The sequence below is a fragment of the Coptis chinensis genome, chromosome 5 (assembly GCF_015680905.1).
Source record: "Coptis chinensis isolate HL-2020 chromosome 5, ASM1568090v1, whole genome shotgun sequence".
Taxonomy (NCBI): domain Eukaryota; kingdom Viridiplantae; phylum Streptophyta; class Magnoliopsida; order Ranunculales; family Ranunculaceae; genus Coptis; species Coptis chinensis.
Genome location: NC_141460.1, coordinates 77,204,013 through 77,222,009, shown reverse-complemented (window position 1 = coordinate 77,222,009; position 17,997 = coordinate 77,204,013). Strand labels below are relative to the sequence as shown.

Sequence of the window (17,997 nt, the reverse complement as noted above, 5' to 3'; positions counted from 1 at the left end):
ATGTGAATCCGATATGAAATTGATTCGCTGGCTTAGCATGTCACCCGTTACATAGGCGGGATGGATTTGGATTTGTCAAACTCAACACGATTAGTAATTGGGTCGGGTTTGGTTTGCTCTCCTAACCTATTACCCGGATATGACAAAATACGAACCCAATCCAACACGACCCATTGCTGCCCCTATTCAGAAGTTCCCAATGGAGATATGTAATTTTATTTTATTTTTTTAACCCATACATCACTTGGAGTGTCGTGCCTTTTTAAAAACTATAAATCGACAATTTAGAACTGAACAGGGATGTCACTCTGGATAGGGAATTCCCCACTCGCGCTATTAACCAGTAACCACGCCTTTACAACCCTCGGAAGGAGTTTTGCAAATTTGAGAGTGTAAACTCTACGTACACCTTATACTTTATACCGTTTACACATCCCAACTACATATATAATGGGGCCTATATAATTACTAAAGGGCTTGGGTTAAAATTGGGCCTTTCTTACATATCTACGGATTGCCCCTATTGGGCTTTTGCTTTATGGACGGTATATATTATCCCAAAATTTTTCACTGAAACTGTAAAAAAATAAAATTAAGACAAAGTTATCTCAAATTATTATTTTTTAACAATAACAAAAAATAAAAAAAAGAAAAAAAAGAAGGGAAAAACACAGCTCTCTTTCTTTCTTTTTCTCTCTCTTACATCAAAACTAAAAATAAAACCAGAGTCTCCTTTCTTTTAATAATAATAATAATAATAATAAAACCGAATCGAGCTCGAGAGAGAGAGAGAAAAAAAGAACATAAAGAGAGGAATCAAAATAAAAAGGGTTTATTTATCAATTACTCAATTTAAAACCGATCATGGTTTTAAGACCATTAACGTGGTAACACTTTATGTATTTTTTGACGAGGTTGGTGAGTAAAAAAGAGGGTTTTTTTTTTTTTTTATTCAATCCGATCATTGTTATTTTTAACAAATTATTCAAAGGGGTTTGTTTAGTTTATAGTTATAAGAAATGGCCTTGACTTATTTTGACAAATTATAAGGGTTTGGGTTGGTTTTTGTTTTGATGATTTCAATTGGGAGTAGGAGAGATGGAAGTAGGAAAGGAATAGGGGGATTGGGTTTTGAGATGGAAGAAACTGAGCTTGAAGAAGGTGAAGCTTTTGATAATGATCATATTGATGATGTTGATGTTGATGTTGATGTTGATGTTGATATTGATGATGATGATGATGATAATGATGTGGAAGCTAGTATTGACCCCGATGTCGATCTCTCTTACCTTGTAAGACTTTTAATTTGCACTTAATTTTACTTGAACTGCATTTTGAACTATTCAAGTTATGTTATTAATACTTATAGAAAGTTTAATTTGTTTTCAGTGAGAAATTGTTCAATGAGATCTGTATAGGATACTTGGAAAACTTTAGTTTGTTGATTATTAACTGTTAACTAACTGTTCAAGTTTTGGTACTCCGAAAAATAGTTTGGAATGCTTTAAAGTTCATATTTTACAACACTGAAACCGTCTAAAGCGGTCTTGTATTCCACTGTTTTGAGTCAATGCGAATCAGGATAGACATTTTCCTTTGACCATCTCCTGAATTAGGCATAACAGGTTGAATTGGTTTACTTATGTTAAATAGTTTCCACTGAGAACTCAAATTGTAGGGCATAAAGTGTTTCTATATGTTTGCTTGGTTTTTTGATGTTTCAGTAGGTTTAGTTTAGGTCATCACCGCACTTTAAATATTTTTTTGTTTTCTTAATCGGTATTGCAGCATAAATCTTATATTTGCATTTATCTCTATTTTATGATCCATGACTTCAGCCAAGACTACAATTCTTATCTTTACTAATATATCCATGTCATGTGAGCCATGTTGGAATTTCATTTTATGTACTGCATAATAAGTACTCCTTACTTCCTTGTTAAAGGCAAGTTAATTGGAAACACAATGAGTCAGATATGTAATTAGTTGTCTTCTCCATGTTCCTTGGACTCAATTTTATTTTGCTTGGGGTTAAAGTCTTGGTTTGGGGTTTTTAATGGCATCGACAATCAAAATTCTTGCTAATGCCATCAAAAAACTTTAATTTGTTGTGAGTTTCCATTTGTATGTGAACCTTTAATTGCAAACTGTATAAAATTGAAATGTATAGTTTTGGTTTATGTCAAAGCACTTAACTACCTAAGCATTGAGAACTTAAGTAACAGTGGTTGAACAATAGACTAAAGTTTCTCAAGCATTAGTTCGCAAATGCTTGAATTTGGTACTTTACGACAGTCAATAAGTTAGGTTTTCATCAGGGGACTTGGATAGTCAAAAACAAAAGAAGTATTGTACGCTTCTTAAACTGAAAATACAATCTTTTGGTTGTTTTCACGTGTTGGCACAAATAATTTGGTGGGTATCTGTAGTCTGCTTTCATTTTGAGTCGATGTGAATGAAGGAGTTTTATACTTGTGTTTAGGTTTTGATGTTTCAGTGAGTATTGCGTATCTCATCCACATCTGCTCCTTACTCAGATATTTGGTCGGCAGTCGGCACAATAAAGCTTATATTTAAGTTAACCTCAATTATTCGTCACAACTTCAGTCAACACCCCGTTCAATATCTTTTCATACTATGTACACATGTAATTTGGGGGTTGGGGGTGAGGGTGAGGCACCAACTCACAAATCCCATATAGTCCTGTCTCGTCAAACCCAGTGTTGGGAATCAAGGCGTGAAAACTTTCCTCCTTGAGTCATGTCGTCCCTTTAGGCAGGTTGCATGACTTTTGGTCTGGAGTCGATGCAGGATACGTTTCTTTCAGTTTATGTGGAGGTAATAGCAAGAAACCGTAGTGCCAATGTGCAGGTGCACAGTATAAATTTTATTCCTAATTGCCTTGTTATGCCAATATAAATGCAAGCACGTTGAAGCATTGCCCTGATCGTTTTTTCACCTAATGGTGGCTGAAATGGAAAATCCAGTCCCTTGGAGTAGATTTGTAAACACACTCTTTATATACCCGTGAGATGCAATTTTATCTGCTTAATACACACATTCCTATTTATCTTGTATAATATTATATAGCTCCTGCATGCATCTCTCTCTCTCTCTCTCTATGTATATATATTGTTTCCTAAACTTTAAGAGTTTTGTTTTCTTATTAAAGGATGAGAAGGTTCAAGTTTTATTGGGACATTGTCAAAAAGATTTTGAAGGAGGGGTCTCTGCAGAGAATTTGGGTAAGCGATCCATGCCAGCCTGTTGATATTGTCAACCCGAAAAGCGTATAAATTTCTTGTTTGGTACTCCAGCGTGATGGCATTTTATCACTTTTACAGGGGCAAAATATGGTGGATATGGTTCGTTTTTGCCCACTTATCAGCGTTCTCCATCTGTTTGGACTCAACCAAGGACTCCTCAAACAGTTCAGAGCCATGGGACACCTAGATCTCCAAATAATTTACTTACAGAGGTATTTTTTTGGATTAAATTTCATCACAATTTCCATGTATGCAGCTTCTTTTCCTGCTATACGGATGTTTCACTTTTGTGCTCTTGGTTTTCGTTGCATTTAGGGTGATCAGAACTCCGTAGTCCCATCAGGTGCAACCTCCTTTTTGAAGAACGAACCAGCTTCTTCAAGTGCTGCACCACCTCCTGTTTCAAAAGCCCCTTTTCTGGAAAGCTCATCCAAACGTGAATCCAGTTTGGTTTCCGGTATGTCCAATGGGGAGTATAAACTTAAGAATGAACCACCAAAGAAACTGAATAACTTCACCGACCAGAAAACACTAAAGGTCCGACTTAAAGTGGGTTCTGATAATATGGCTCTTAAAACGGCTGCGATTTTCAACGATCTTGGCTTTCCACCTTCTTCACCAGAGGACAGCCCTGTTGAAAGTGGAGGACTGTCTCCTGAATCTCGGGAGTCACCAGATGAATCTCCAACAAGTATACTTCAGGTGATTATTTATTTATTTATTTTTTAAATTTTAAATTCTTATATTTTGCTTAATGATAAATTCTTATATTTTAAACTTATTTATTGCATGGATCGTGGTCTTTTTATGGACCAGATTATGACGTCTTCTCCAGTTCCGGATGGCCTAGTGCTCTCACCTCTTCCTGATAGTCTGTTGCACTTGGCAGAAAAGGAAAAGCTTGGTAGACCTGGTCTTGATGATGGCCATTTAAGTGCTTGCATGCTAGTTGACCAGTCTTCGTCGATGATGGGGGAAGGGAGAGTTCTTGAAGAAAAGAAAATGAAACCAGTAGAGAACAGTATTAGGTCGATAGACAGGAAGAATGGGATTGTGAAGGATGAGAATGGAATCAGTGCCCTTCTGAATAAGGAAATAGATATTGAGACCCCAGAAGGAAGGGAGCTTGTTGCTGATTCCCTGAAGCTCCCGATCCTATCTAATTCAAAAATAAGTATTGGTGATACTGCAAATGGTGCTGGACGGGCATCTGAAGTTTCAGGTGAACCTAAAAAACTTAAAGTGAAGAATAGATTCATCTCCCCAGATCTTGTGAAGGAGGACCCAGAGTCAATTGCCTGCCTAGATGTGAACACAATTGAGAAGCTGAAACTCAGGACTGTATCAGGAGATAAAAATTGGGAAGATAGAAAGGAAAAGGTTAGTAAAGACATTTCTTCTATTTCTAGAAGTGATGGTAAGAGCAAAGGTAACCAAAACTATGATTCATGTAAAGTTGAGTTTGATGGTTCTACACGGAGAAAAGAACTTAATGGTGGAATTATAGGTCCTCCGGAAAACAAGGTTAAATTGAGGGCGGCATCCCTTGAACAAGATGGAGGGAGATTGCCTTATGAAATGGAGCAAACATTGTCTACAGGGAAAAAGAAATCGAAGGGAAGCAAAACTAGTGGCAACTCAGCCACAGAATTTCCAAAGGAAAGCTTGAGGGTTGTTTCTTCAGCAGCATCGAAAGACAGAAAAAAGAGTAACAGCGACTCTTCTTCCAAAAATAAACTGGATGATAATAAATTGCGAAGGGAATTTGGTAAGACTAGAGAGACATACAGAGATATTTTTGGCGACACAGACTTGGAACAGGCAGAGAATTCTACAAATTCAGTGGAAACCTCTTTTAAGGACAGGTCAAAGGACTATAAGCTTGATCTCATGGGGAAAGAAACCCGCCAATCTGTTGACCGACCAAAGGATAGATCAAGTGGCAAAGAAATCGACCAATTTGCTGACAAACCAAAGGAGAGACCAAATGGCAAAAAGGTCGAAACCCCAGCGACCTCTGTGGCCTATACAAATGAGGCTCAAATTGTTGCTCCTTCAATAGGAACTGAACTTGTTTCCAACACTGTTTCTGCTGTGGCGGCTCCTACGGTTATTAATGAAAATTGGGTTTGCTGCGACAGATGCCAAAAGTGGCGACTCCTGCCATTTGGTAAAAATCCTGATGACCTCACAAAAAAAAAGTGGTTGTGTAGCATGCTTGATTGGCTGTAAGTTCCTTCCTTCGCAAATCTATTTTCTATACTAATGGTAGTGGACTAGTATACCTCTAGCAATGAGTGATCCAGAGCAGCTTTTGGTTTAGATTAACACAATTTATGTTGCTTTGCTGTTTACTCTTTAAAGACTGAGTAGCTTGGTGTTCAAACTGATCTACAGGCCTGGAATGAACCGCTGTAGTTTCAGTGAGGAAGAGACAACAAAAGCTCTGAATGCACTGTTGTACCATATTCCGGCTCCCGAGAGTCAAAATTTACAGAGTCAGACTAATGGCGCTGCAGATGGGGTAATTGTGGCAGAAGCACATCATCTCGACTTAAAACAGCAAGACCACAATTTGCTCGCAGTGCCCAGTGGTGGGAAGAAGCAGCATGGGTTGAAAGAGACAGCAGATTCAACTAGTTTTATGGGTCCCATGCATTTCTCTAATTCCACAAATAAGAGTCAACAGGCATCTATGAAGAGTAGAAGCATAAATGATGTGAATCTGTCCCCTTCGAACTCTAACCTGGCTAAAAAAGCTGGTAATCAGCATTCAAGCAAATCTAGTGATTCTGCTGCAGAAAAGCGTAGACATAAACAGAAAGATAAGAGCAAACTGGCTCAGGATGGAGGTAACATTTTTGATGTTAAAATTTATTAACAATTCCACTGCCCTTTATTGAGCACGCAGTTTTTCACTTTTGTAAACGATTGCTACAGGTGTTGTTAATAACTCAAAAATTAAAAACGAAAGACCGGCCAACCAAGATGAACTTAGAGCTTCTAAGAAATTCAAGTCAGAAAATTTTAATAATGCTGAAGAGGAATGGAATCTTATGCATGGTGTGGTAATGGGAAACTCAGGTCCCACCTCAGCTAGTCTTTCATCTGCTAAAGCATCTATGAAGGGTATGAAGAAACATGGTGAATGTTTGTCTTCAAAGGAAGCAAAATTAGATACAAAGGACAACCTACCGTGTTCTACTAAGAAGCCGAAAGACCTAGATCGGGTTTCATTGGATGTTGCAGTTGCGGATACGAGGAAATTGGATACAAGAGATATGGGCGCAAGAAAAAGGAAAGCAAATGAGTATCAGGAGAGTCAGGTTTTTCCATCAGAGGCTCTTGCAGATGCTGGTCATCTTCTTGAGGTCAACAGGGTTTCTTTGGAGGGGATTCAAGATCATGCTTTCAAGAAGGGAAAGAAGGCCAAGGTATCAAATTCTGAGGGGAAGGAATCTAGCAAAAGCGTGGGTGCTGTTAGTATGGACAGGAGATATAGATCATCCCAGATCCTTGATTCCAGTGATAGAGATTTTGTGGCGGATGATATGGAAGAGGGAAAAAGTTATGTTGATAAGGACCACCAACCAGAACAATGTGAAGGTGGAAACATGGTGTCTCAACAGATGTTTGATAGTGTGGATCCACTGAAAAGGGATTTAGGATACGGTCTGCCTACTTTGGCTGCTACTTCGAGCTCTTCAAAAGTTTCAGGTTCTCGTAGAAGCAAAGCCAATTTCCGCGAGGCAAAAGGATCCCCTGTTGAGTCAGTTTCATCATCTCCTTTGAGAACTTCTGAAAAAGGTACATCGACAGGGAGGATTCTGCTGGGTAAAGATGATGCACCAAATGTTGGTTTTACTGTCACGGGTAGCCTGAGAAGATGCTCAGATGGTGAAGGGGATGGTGGGAGCGGTCTTTCTGGGTCAGGGAGGAAGGAGAAAGCTCACCTTTTTGTTCATCGTGGATCTATGGAGTCTACTGTGCCCGATTATCAGGATAGGGAAGTCCATTGCACACCTGTTGACAAAGCCAAAGCACATACTGCTGAGCATTCTTGCGTTGAGGTTGGAAACCATCATTGCATGAATGGTAGTGCTGAAACCTTTGACCACCGTGTCCAGCTTGCGGAACTTCCGGGTAAGGAGCATGGTCATGATAACGAAAGAGTAGACAAACATCATGGTTCTAATGGTTCTCTTTCGAGAAAGTCCGGAAAGGGTTCTTCGTTGAGGTCCAAAGACAAGCATAAAGGTTCGAAGTATGATTTAGATAAAGGTAAAATCAAGGTATCTGGTTCGGTCAATGATCAGGAAGAATTGTGTCCAATTAAGAACTCAAGGAATGTGGAGGAGATTGAAAGAAAAGATCCTTCACTTTACCATGAAGAACCAAGGGGTGGAAAAAATGGTCAGGAGAGGCATGGAGTAAAGGGTGGTAAGGATGACAAAAGTTACTCAAGGAAGAACGAATATATTGGAAAATGGTCAAGTGAGGGTAGAAGAGAGAACCAGTCAAAATTTTCAGGCAATAATGGTACAGATGTAAAAGTGGGTGCTACTTGCTCCAAGGATGGACACTCAAACGCGCAGCAAAATTTTATGCAAGACCGTGTAGCTGAAAGATCCTCACACCGCTCTTTTTCAGATAAACCCGATCAATTTGAAGCAGCATTTGGGAGAGGCAAGTCACAATCTATCCCACATGCGGGAGACAAACAAGATTTCCGATCAATGTCAAGCAACCACAAAGCCAATGGATCAGATATGTTGCCTGTGGATGCTTCAAGTGGTGGTGGCGGTGCTGATGAATTCAAGGTGGCAAAACAGCTTAGGAAACCTGATAGCCAAACTGGAACCTTCAATAATAGTTTTAGGCACTCCACACCTGGCAGGGTTATTGTAGGTGATCTTGATGGCCCAAGTCCTGTTAAAAAAGATTCTTCAAGTCAGGCTGCTAATGCTGCCCTGAAAGAAGCTAAGGATCTCAAACACTCTGCTGATCGAGTCAAGGTATTTCATATTAGTTCTTCCAAATCTTATGTGCTGGTGTTACACCCTTTAGTCCTTACACTGTCTGATTGATGGTAACGTTTGTAGAGCAACGGGTCGGATCTTGAAAGCACTGGGCTGTACTTCGAAGCAGTTTTAAAATTTCTTCATGGGGCGTCAATGTTGGAACCTTTGCATGTGGAGAGCTCAAGGCATTTCGAATCTCAGTCAATGCACATATATAGCACCACTGTTAGCCTCTGCGAGTATGCTATTCCTTTCAAAAGTTGCACCCGTGAAATTTAATTTCCTTTTCTATTATTTCATGTCTTCTGATAGCGTTATTGGGTAGTTCAACTTTCAATCATGCTAAAATGCTAAGATTTTTCTTAGGTATCTTGTTGTACTCTTGTTCTTGTTGCACCAGTTGTTTTTACACTGAATTGTTTTATACTTTTATTTAGATGCTTCTTATGGTTTATTTCTCAAAGTTGCTTGTATCATTATTGTATATAAGCTGCGCTTCTGTTGGAGCAGCCCTTTGTTCAATTTTAGATTTTTTTGAGACTGTATAGGTGTTTGGGTTCAATTTCTTGCAGTCTTTGTATAGCTTGCCTATCAAGTGCATTTGACAATTGCACAATAACCTGCGTGTGGTGATTGTTGAGTCTGTCTATTTAGAAATAGGCTTAGTAGCTAAGTGACATTAACAAGGGTATGCATATCGGTGTACAACATGAACCTTCAATATGTTTTTGTGTTGCGTCTGACACGGATATTATCGTTGTATCTGACAGATTTTTCTTTTCAAAATATGGTGCGTCAATGTTACATAATCTAGTAGTAGTTGTTAACATCCTTTGGAAAATATTTACTATCCTTAATTGAAATTATCGTTTAGAAAAGATTTACAACCTTCGATTTATCCCAATCTGTGGCTTCTGATTGAGTTGTTTTGGATCCCACCTTCTTAGTTATGATCTCTTTGACTTCCTTTAGCTCTCTTAGGTCTTCGACATGGACATTTGTGAATTTTGATAGTCAGGATGTAATCAGTCTGTGCTGCACTTTGCCAAGCCATATTGATGGCTGTTCCTTGTTTCCGTCATTATTGAGCTGCTCTACACTATCCTTAGTAAGCTAATTTAGAATTTTATTCTTCCGAGTCTTATGCTTACTCTCACCACTTGTTCATCGCAATAGCTTCATTTCTGTAAACCTTTTGACATCAAATTTAAGAGCTTTGGCTCAATTAAATCCGTATATCTTCATCTCTGGGAAGAAGAATTTTTTGGGGCCTTGAGCTCTGACCAAATGCTTCAGTATTTCATTTTTGTTTTCAAATTAGGCCTCAGTTAATTAAATATAGTATAGAAATAAGAATATTGATTCTACGTAATAACCACCTTAGTTTTATGACTTTTATCATATATGTAATCTGCTACTAATGAAATTCTCATCTCAAATTTATATAGGTTTGTCGCCCATGAATATGAAAGATGCAAAGAAATGGCTGCTGCTGCTCTAGCTCACAAATGCGTGGAAGTGTCTTACATGAGGGTTGTATATTTAAAAAATTTCAGTGCAAATAAAGACCGTCTCGTGTTGCAAGCTTCTCTACAAATGGTTCCTCCTGGTAATTAGATCTTAAACAGAAGAAAATGTTTTATATGGGATATCTTGATGGGTTTACGTTTATCTCACAACTGCATCATTTGCGTACGTTCATACCAATTAACATCTAAAATCATTTACTTGTCATTGTCTGCAAAAGCTTAATGATATACACTTCGAAGACCTAATATAGCAGTCTCAGAAATTGCCCACACTCCACTTTTTCAGTAGATGAGTGGAAAGTTCCCCTTCCCTAATAAATAGCCTTTGACTCAGAAAAGTATTTAGATTTTTTTTTATTGAAGTTGTGGTTATCCTTTAAGCCGGAAGTATAACAGTAGAATATTGTTCTTCATGGCATTTACATTATTATGTTGTTTTTGGTGCTTCGTGTATATCATTTACCTCCAGTGGGTAGATTGATACTTGTGAATATTGGAGCAATAATTTAGTAATTGGTAGGAAATGAAATGAATAGAAAATTTGAAAAAAAAACAAACAAACTGTAGTTTGGTTTCCTTCATCTCGAGTTGTTATTGTTCTTCACTAGTTGTTTCCAATTAAAATACTATATAGATAAAAAAAAGATAAAAGAAGAAAAGAAAAGAGCTTCTTCAGATGTGTTATTCATTTGGTATGTTAATCAGTTTATGTGACTGATTTAATTGATTAAGTCAATGCTAAATGCAATTTGATTGAACCCATAGAGTTCCCTATATCAATTTCCGTATGAGAAATTGGAGATATCAATTTCCCTCCAGATCAACAAGAAACAATGTATTGTTTAGGTTAATACTGAAGATTTTTTTTTCTTCATCTTTTCGGTCAGTAGACATAGTTACATTTGTTTAAGCACTTCGAGAATTATTTCTCAGCTGGGTTACCTTTCTCTGTTTTTTCTCATAAACCAATGTCATTGGAGTTTGGCACTCCTGTGGTGTTCACCCGAATTTTTAGTTTAAATCAGGTGCCTTTCTACAGCACTTACTTAGAACTGTTTTGGTGTTGGGTTTTCTGGGCGGTTTCCTAGAATCGTAATTTTTATTTTTATTTTTTTACGAAGTGATCGAACTACAAGGATGTTCGTACATTTTCTGTACTTTGTACTTTAAATGACGACGGCGTGATAATCTTGAAGGTGAAGATGTGATCGAGGTGAAGAAAAAGAAAAAGTTTTACTAGATTTTTTTTACTTGATCAGATTAGCATATATGACTCCTTAATACACGATAGTGCAAATTGTAACACTCCGCACTATATAGATTCTTTAACATCGAAAGGGAACCTCGTTATATTTTATACAATGTATAAACACCAGACCTAGTTATACTTGTATAAGCTTCCAGTGTTACTGATTATAATGTTTAATGAAATTAACTGAACTATCTTTATCATATACTCGTCTACTACTTCCGCACTGAAGTTACAGCATGTGTACATTGTGTTTTTCTTGTTTCATGTTATTTATATGGATGATGGATACACACACACACACACACACACACATGTATCTTATGATACACTAATATATCAGGTGCATGATGCCTAAAAAATGGATAGAGATGCAGAGTTGAGAATTATGCTTTCACGTTTTGATTTGGTCATTGGATGGATGTTGGTTTAAATGTTAGTTAATTTGTGGATAAATTGTAACTTCTTTTTTGTTACTCATTCTTTTGCTGGTCTCATTAGGTGAATCCCCGTCATCATCTGCCTCGGATGTCGATAACTTAAATAATCAAGGCAACCCGGATAAGGTTGCTTTGGCTAAGGGTGTTGGTTCTCCTCATGTGGCTGGTGACCATGTTATTGCTGCTCGGAATCGTCCAAGCTTTTTGCGCTTGCTCAATTTTGTAAGTCTACTCTGTTCTGCATTATGGTTGCGCTTTGTCTTTTGGAGGAAAATCTAATTTCAGAAGAATTTTTAAATATAAGCATAACTAGATAATGACAGCTGCGTGTTTCTTGGGATTTTTCTTAGTAAATAAATAAAAGAATGGTTTAAGTTTAGTTGCACTTTGTGTAACGCTATTTAGATATACAAACTTTGTGATTGCATGCTCTCCCGTTTCTCCTATGAGGATTTGCCCCTGTACTCTTTCATTCATCAATACCTTTGTTTATACTTTTACTGATTTCCCCCACCCACCCACAAGCAAAAACGGCTATAAGTTCTAACAAAGTTATAGTAATAGGAGGTAACAAATGCAAGTGGTACTAACAGGTTTTTACTTGGAAGATAAATGCTGAAGCCTCCTTAACTGAATATTCATGAATAAATTAAGGCCTGTAACTTCAACTTCTTGAGTTCCTAATATTCTCATTGATCTTCAGCATATAAAATCAATTTTGTTCTTATCCTTCCAAACTGTCCAACGGCAGAATATGGTGTAGCTTCCATGGTTTCCATCCACTACTCGGCAACTCTTTCGTATACTAACTCTCAAAGCGGTTGTGATCACTTTAGGAACACCTACTGCATACCCCATCTTACTTTTCTAAAAAGGCTGAAGAGTTGCCACAGAAGATATGTGATGCTGTGGCTACAATTGTGTTATTCGTAATCTTGATGTTTGTAGAAGCTTTCAGATTCAAATCAAGGAATCATGACATCATATGCTCAGCGACGCCATGACCGAAAATATCTGATGTATGGAAAAATATCGACGATATATTGGATTCTGGGACCCTAAATATATCCCACTGAATCTTGATGATTTGTAGGTCGATCTATGTCAGAAATATAGAAACACATCGGTATACCACCACCTGTAAATTTATGATGTTTTGGGTATCTCCACTATTTGCACATATTTGCACATCGGTATATTTTTGTTCGTACTTACCGACCAAAAATATATAATTTTCAACATATCGGCCAGATATGTCGTTATTTGCGGGATCCTATGATGATTTGGATATTTAAGACCTTGATTCACACCAATTCTATTTACCATGTGTGTGGGCCATATATCTGCATCATCTAAAAATACCCATCTAAAAATTCGGTGTATGTGCTGTTAGATGGTTCTTTCACAATATGTGGTTTTGATACTTGCATCCACCATAAAAAGATACTTGAGCTCTGATAAGTGATACCATATCTTTTGTTGCATAATGCTTACCTATTATAATGAGTACGCTAGTTAGGATGCTAAAAGTGCCAAACTGCAATTTTAATTGCGTGGTTTCCATTTGGATGTATTTAACTTTGTGGCATCCTTAATGGTGTACTTAAAAAGAGTACGCTAAATGTGCCAAATTGCAATTTTCCAGTGCATAAGTTATTATGACCAAGTATACTTCCCTCGGTAAAACTCATTTTTTAGGTGGTCTGACTGTTATTTGATCGTGTGGCTACTATATGGTCGCACCATTAATGTGCCTAATTTTATTGATTATGTGGGTCCTACTTAATGCAAGCTTTCGTAAGATTTATCATCGGCGCGGTTGACGTTTGGCCGTACAGCTAAAGACTTGCCATACGGTGTTTATAGATAGCCAATACTCAAAAGGATTCTCAAAATTTAGAGCGAATTTGAGTTTTGAAATAGCTTTTTCGCTATTTGAGTGAACCATTGGGAGTAGTTTTTTGGTTCACTCTACTTGGAACGCATATTTGACTGAACCATTTGGGATGCTCTGAAATGCTTCCGCTATCTTTATGAATTTCTTATGTCTCTACAAACTTTGAAGTTTACAATTGCCCTCATACCTACACACTCATTGAGAGCATGTGTACACAGACTAGTAGAATCTGCAGATGTTAGTACTTCCATCACAGTTTGTTTACTATATTCAATGTCATAAAGCTCTACACAAGATTACACACCTAGAGGTCTGTATAAGTGATTCCTCCTAGATGATGTTAATGAAAAGAATTTATACGATATTGGTGTACTAAACTCAAGTAAATGAAGTAATACCACGCATATGAAAGAATATAAATGGTGGTTTCATAGTACTAAATATATGGACATTTTAAGGTGCACCCGGCTTTATATTCGACTTTTAATGAGTCTCTACCTGTTTCTGTCAGTAACTGTAATGGACCAGTTATTTTAATTGAATGAAAAATGTCAGTTCAGTGAAAGTAAAAGGTGTACCTGTGAAGACGTCTATAACTAAATAATTTGCATGGTCTTAACCAACCTTTTTCATTGCAGAGACCTCTCAATTTTTAATTCTTGCAGAAATGTTTTTGGCCTTGGCTAGTTTGTTGTGGTGTGGCTATTTGATATGGTAGAGCGAACTTTAGCTGTCTATTAATATAAATCGAGACTTCTAAATCCATTGCACGTAGTTTTCCATGCACTGCTTTTATTTATTTTTATCGGTAAATTTCAATTCATTAATATCATAAAATTGTAGTGTTACAAGTAATAGGCTGAGTAGCAAGGAGCTGCTCAATGCACTGCTTTTGTTTTATAAATATTCAATAAGGAATGCACTAGAGTTCTGCTGACGTTTATTGTGTTTACTTGCAGACACAGGATGTAAATTCTGCAATGGAGGCTTCAAGGAAAGCCCAGAATGCTTTCGCGGTTGCCAGTACTAGTCTGGAAGAGTCACGGTATGAGGGCATCTCTTCTGTTAAAAGGGTCCTTGATTTCAATTTCCATGATGTACAAGGACTATTGCGTCTTGTACGGCTTGCAATGGAAGCTATAAGCCGTTGAATTCGCTTTTGTAGCAGAGATATTGTCAACACTGTGAATATCTTTTGTTTTTCCGGTTTACTTCCTTGGAAGCAGACTGTAATGGAGGATACGAAGGAAGGAGCAGGGGTGGAGGTTTATCAGTTCCACTGTATGATACTTCTGAAAAGGGACTGGTTTCACTGACTTAGTTCCTTTCTGTATAGTTGTACAAAAAAGAGATTAATTGCAAGTTATGTATCATATTCTTTGTGGCCCTCTGGTGGTAAATGGGTAAGCTTGTAGCATGTTGACCTACAATTTTGAAAAGATGTGATGAGACGTGTTCCTTCAGAAGGTAGGTGAGGTTACTGCTACACAGTTTTGAAGGTCATACAGAAAATGAAGATCCATAGATTCGGTGCATTGAAGCTGGATGAAAGATGAGAATAGAGTACGGGTGAGAAAATCATTTTTCTAGAGGCTGAACTGGTTTAATTCTGGCATTTTAATGGACTTCAAATTTTGTTATCAGTTTTTGTTTTCTGGAAAGTAGTAAATTGAGAAAGTGGTGGAGGGGTTTGTGTAAAATTCGATAATCACGTCTGTTGCGAAGCGTAATACTGGTGCCTCCAGTTGGAACTTTTACTGTACAAACATGCTTCGATCTGAAGGTAGCGGTGATTGGCAGCCCTAGGTATGCAGGTTTAGTTTAACTGTATCTTTCAGTTGTTTTCCATACTCTATATTCAATGATTCAAGTTCTTTATCTTTTCTTCTTCTTCCCATATATAGGTTATATTATACGGCTTCATGAAATAGAGGACTGCAGATACTAGTCCTTTGTTGTGTGATAAATGAGACAAAGTAGAAGAAGATAGAGAAATACATAACAGAATTTAGTTGGACTTTTTTTGTACAACACTTACCTGTAGGAGGCTGAGCACTCTCCCTTAAAAAAAAGGTTTGCTAAGCTCTTCAGCAAATGCGTGGCATTGTTGCCTTTCTTTTTACTTTAGCAATTATTCCTTTTCTGACTTTTATTCTCTTTCTTATGGTGACAGGGATGTCTGTCAAGTCATATATATCAATAAAGTTAAACTGAAACTGGAAACTGAATGTGAGAACTTGTTTTTTGGGCAAATGCCGATGGTAATATAGCAGGTAAAGCTCTATTGATCAGATTTCTTATTATAGCTTCTGTAGTTGTAAGTTGTAACATGGTAAAGGTCTGCTACTAGATTTTTGGTATATCAGACACAGTTGGTTAGTGGATGTTACTGCATACAACAAGATCAAACCATGGTTTCTGTGGCAATATCCATAGCTATCTTGTCAAATAATTTGTTGTATCTTAGAAGGTAGAGGCGTAAGATATGTTATACGAATCTTGAATTGTGAGATTGATATAAATTTATATATTTTGTGATTGGTATATACATCTCTAGTATATATATTCTGTAACGAAGTATGTGAAAATCAAAGAAGCTGACATGCATACTGAACACAAAGTCGAATTGCAGAACAGAACTGTTAGATCAGTTCGAGTATGTGAGGTCTTTAAAGTCGGCATAATGTCCTCTGGAGATGATGAATATTGTAATTAGGGTGACTCGACACTGTTTAAATCACTCAACTTACTTGTCATACAACTTACTTGTCTGTACGACATATGGGTGTATCCCAAGGATTCCGACTGTAGAATGAGATGAACAAATTTTGAAGCGAATTATCTAATTGAGTTCAAGGTTTTCGTAACGACAAGCTAATTGAGTTGAATGATTCTCCTTGTAGGAGTCGTAATATTCAAGTTTTTTTAAGTAGGATTGATTTAAAATTTTCAAGGAAACCAATAATGGCTGTTTAAATTGTAAGATTAAAATCGTTTATTTTTTGGTTTTTTTGGTCGGAAAAATTGTGGGACATTCTATATCCCACTGTATATTAGTGATTAGCATGGCTAACACAGTATTTGCAGTCTCTTGTTTCAGGTTGGTGGGCTTGGAGTGGCAGTGGTATGGTCGTCAGCGATGTGAATGGATGATGAGCTTCATATTCTTAATTGTCCTGTATAGGAATTATGCACAATATGCATCTTCAATGTCGTATTTTGAGTCTTTACACGACCCATTTACCATTTTCCTGTAGAAATGTATATCAATAGTAACATTTGTTCAAAAATAAAATTTCCCCAGCCTGCTTTGATTATCAGAAATATCTAAATCTCTCGCTCTCTCGCATTGTATTTGTGCGTGGAGATTTGATTTAATTCGAGGGTCCCATTCATTTGATTTAAATTCACTTATTCAGATTTTTTTTTCCCAAACCATTTGTAGCTTCTTTGCTAAGTTACAAACAGGCGAGTAAGATAAGTCTGACCAGGCCAGAATCCAGGTCGAAGTTCAACTTGCTCTTAAGCAACTAACTTAAACAGACAAGGCACATTTATGGTTAAATTGTTTATTCTATAAGCACGAGTTAAATCATTTCTTGTTGATTTGGTTTGGCCTTTTCCATGTAAGGTAAAATTTCCCGATGAAACGAAAAAGAGAGTAGAGTCTAACGGTCAAATTCATAGGAAGTTCTAGTTCGTGATGATTTCTTGCACCTCGTTAAAAGTACTAGCAAAATGGCACGTGCTATGCACGTGTGATGAAGTTAGCACCTGCGTTCTTCTCTTATTTATTTTGACATGGTAGTGACTCAGTCGGGGTTAAAAACATTAGTGGAGGGACCTAATCTAATCTACTTCTTTAAAGAAAACGGTGGGAGGAACAGTGAAATTCATCACGCCATTAATTTTTTTTCTAATTTTGCCCCTTTCCAAACACGAATATTACAGCTCATGCCATTTGTTTGTTTTATTTTTTTATTTTGTTTTTTGCATGGGTAAAATAGTAGTTTCACGTCTATAAATTAATGAAAAATAAAATAAAATCAGAGATTGTTAAAAGAAAACGAGAGTTTCAACAGTAAATTCATCACGCTATTATTTTTTTTTTTTTTGCCCCTTGCCAAACCCAAATATTACAGGTCATGCCATTTTTTTTTTGTTTACGTGGCAGAGACACGTACAAATAGGCTAGTAGAAATAAAGACCAATAAATAGGAGACAAAAAGTAGTTGGTGGGGACTTGGAAAAAACGGAACAAAACAAATGGTAAATTAGAATTGATAAAGGGACACGTGTAGCAAACAGAGGAATGTTTGAGTATCTTTAGGAGTGATACTTTCTTAGCATCCAACAATTTGGTGTTTTTTCAACTTCAGGAGAGTCATATGTTGATGAAAACACCAAAAAACCAAACCAAACACCAAATCGGTCAATATTTGGTTCCAGTTTTGGTGTTGTATCAAATCTCTCACGCGGTTTTAGAAAAATCGTGCGGTTTTTCCAACACCGCATGGACTTGGGCTGCTAATTGGGCTTCTATGACGCGGTGTTGTCAAAACCGCGTGCTCTCAATGCAAAAAACGGCTATATCT

At 37.2% G+C, this 17,997-nt stretch overlaps 1 protein-coding gene across 4 annotated transcripts; it reads left to right on the top strand.

Moving 5' to 3' along the window:
* The first annotated feature begins 658 nt into the window (after positions 1-658).
* On the top strand, positions 659-16,726 carry LOC147499016 (CW-type Zinc Finger). 4 transcript variants are annotated; one of them, XM_086560829.1, is made up of 15 exons: positions 671-1,292; positions 3,173-3,245; positions 3,345-3,478; positions 3,582-3,968; positions 4,083-5,494; positions 5,664-6,118; positions 6,207-8,281; positions 8,369-8,526; positions 9,736-9,896; positions 11,567-11,727; positions 14,362-14,971; positions 15,047-15,208; positions 15,307-15,475; positions 15,576-15,675; positions 16,490-16,726. In XM_086560829.1, exons 1-11 carry the CDS (start codon positions 1,074-1,076, stop codon positions 14,551-14,553), a joined length of 5,427 nt encoding a protein of 1,808 aa, XP_086416955.1. In that variant the 5' UTR covers positions 671-1,073; the 3' UTR covers positions 14,554-14,971; positions 15,047-15,208; positions 15,307-15,475; positions 15,576-15,675; positions 16,490-16,726. The 4 variants fall into 4 exon arrangements, with proteins under 4 accessions (XP_086416954.1, XP_086416955.1, XP_086416956.1 ...); XM_086560828.1 differs by having other exon boundaries at positions 659-1,292; positions 14,362-15,208; XM_086560830.1 differs by having other exon boundaries at positions 14,362-15,208; positions 16,503-16,726.
* Positions 16,727-17,997: the final 1,271 nt, after the last annotated feature.